This window comes from Pundamilia nyererei, unplaced genomic scaffold (genome assembly GCF_000239375.1).
Source record: "Pundamilia nyererei isolate P.nyererei 1_Seehausen unplaced genomic scaffold, PunNye1.0 scaffold00330, whole genome shotgun sequence".
Taxonomy (NCBI): Eukaryota; Metazoa; Chordata; class Actinopteri; order Cichliformes; family Cichlidae; genus Pundamilia; species Pundamilia nyererei.
Genome location: NW_005187731.1, coordinates 163,378 through 165,384, shown reverse-complemented (window position 1 = coordinate 165,384; position 2,007 = coordinate 163,378). Strand labels below are relative to the sequence as shown.

Genomic DNA, 2,007 nt, shown 5'->3' with positions numbered 1-2,007 from the left:
TCTTTAAGCACCGGTTCGAGCACCGTTTAAGCACCGGCACCGTTTCAAAAGTACCGATTTGGCACCGGTATCGGATAAAACCTAAACGATACCCATCCCTACTCATACTGCAATCCTATACCAGAGAAATCCAAGATCAGTTTCTCACCTTGTCTGTGACATGGAAGAGCTGTAGGTACTTGAAGAGCAGTTTGATGTCTGAGAGGCCAGCGCAGGCCTGCTTACTCTGAGACATTTTATGGTCCTGAAGGAGGCGCTCAGCCAGGTCCATTCCACCTGCATTACATCCAGCACAGTCAGTCTGTGTGTTGCACAAGCGATTCCCTTGGCATGCTCTATTTCATCATTGTGGTGGTACAAGATAAAATGTTTAATGTTGTGTTTCTGAGTCTGTGGGAGTGCAGCATAAGCTTGGACCACATTTTATTTGATGCTGAAGAAAAAGAGCTAAAAAATGCCTCCGCTGAACAGCTGACAGTTCAGGTCACGCTGATTGTTCTACAGACATCAGCTGTGTGGATGTTGGGCACAGTCTCACCCTGCATGCTGACGTACTCCCCAATCTGGTCGGCAGCCTCCTCTGACAGGCCCTTCTCATTCACCATCTCTTTCTTCACGTCCTCCCAGGACATCTAGAGGAGGACACGGGTAAGGATTTCAATTCAACTTTATTTATATAGCACCAAACCACAACAACACGGTGCTTTATGGTGTAACATAAAGACCCAACAATAATGCAGAAAAAAACCAACATGAAGATGACCCTGTGTGAGCACTTGGTGACAGAAGAAGGAAAAACTCCCTTTTAACCAGGCTCAGGTAGTCCATCTCTCAGGTAGTCCATCTCTCATGTAGTCCACCTCTCGGGTAGTCCATCTCTCGGGTAGTCCATCTCTCATGTAGTCCACCTCTCAGGCAGTCCACCTCTCAGGCAGTCCACCTCTCAGGCAGTCCACCTCTCAGGCAGTCCACCTCTCAGGCAGTCCACCTCTCGGGTAGTCCACCTCTCGGGTAGTCCACCTCTCGGGCAGTCCACCTCTCGGGCAGTCCACCTCTCGGGCAGTCCACCTCTCGGGCAGTCCACCTCTCGGGCAGTCCACCTCTCGGGTAGTCCATCTCTCGGGTAGTCCATCTCTCATGTAGTCCATCTCTCAGGTAGTCCATCTCCTGTGACCGGTTGTGTGTTTGACTAATGACTAATGTCAGAGTGGTGCATAAACACACGGTGAGTAAAAAGAGGTGAGAGATGGAGAAACGCTCAGCAGCCTTGTAACGAATGACCGTGAGCAGCAGGGCTGCAATCATTGCAGGCATAGACGGGACTACAGCACAGTCCACGTTTGTTATATTTACCAACATAACATGGCAGCTCTGTGGAGCACTAGTTATACCCATCTGCTGATAAGCCACACCCTCATCATAACCTGCCAAGCACCGAAGCACTGAGCCTTGTATTTAAAGACAGTTCAACACAGAGCTCTTTGGTGACACCTGGTGCCAAAAATATGACGAGCAGCTTGAATCTACAACTTGAAGTGAAGTGCTGCATTATGATTGGCCACTCAGAGCTGAAATGACAGCTTCTGTTTAACATGATAATGTGACAGTTCAGTCTGACATCGGGCTGATGTGGTGCTTTTTACCTTCCTCATGTAAACATGCACCATGGTGTGTTCTCCCTCTGCTTGGGACTTCTTGATGTTTTGTATTAATTAAAAAAACAAACACTATATATTAAGTACAACACGATGTTACAATAGGTTGGGAGTATGCTTGTGCAGTGAAGTCCCTGCCTCCATGTGATACGTTTAGATATACTGCAGCTGTGTTTTCTTACAAATTATAACTCTCATTATGTCACACACTAGTTCGCTATCTGTCGCAAAAAAATCACCAATGATTCAATTCGTTATGTCTGTGAAGGTTCTCAGTCATCCAGGTCATCGTAGTCAAAGGAGCTTGCAAAGAAAAGCGTCTGGACTTCTTTAAGTTGCTTGAAGACGTTTC

General features: G+C 47.1%; 1 protein-coding gene across 2 annotated transcripts in view; it reads right to left on the bottom strand.

Annotated features, from left to right (window-relative positions):
• hars (histidyl-tRNA synthetase) overlaps positions 1–2,007 on the bottom strand; it is an 18,147-nt gene that overhangs the window by 4,949 nt on the left and 11,191 nt on the right. For both annotated transcript variants that reach the window (XM_005751854.1, XM_005751853.1), the window contains 2 exons: positions 539–632; positions 149–276 (listed from right to left, as the gene is read on the bottom strand). In XM_005751854.1, coding sequence (XP_005751911.1) covers positions 149–276; positions 539–632 — 222 coding nt within the window. The remainder of the gene's footprint in view (positions 1–148; positions 277–538; positions 633–2,007) is intronic.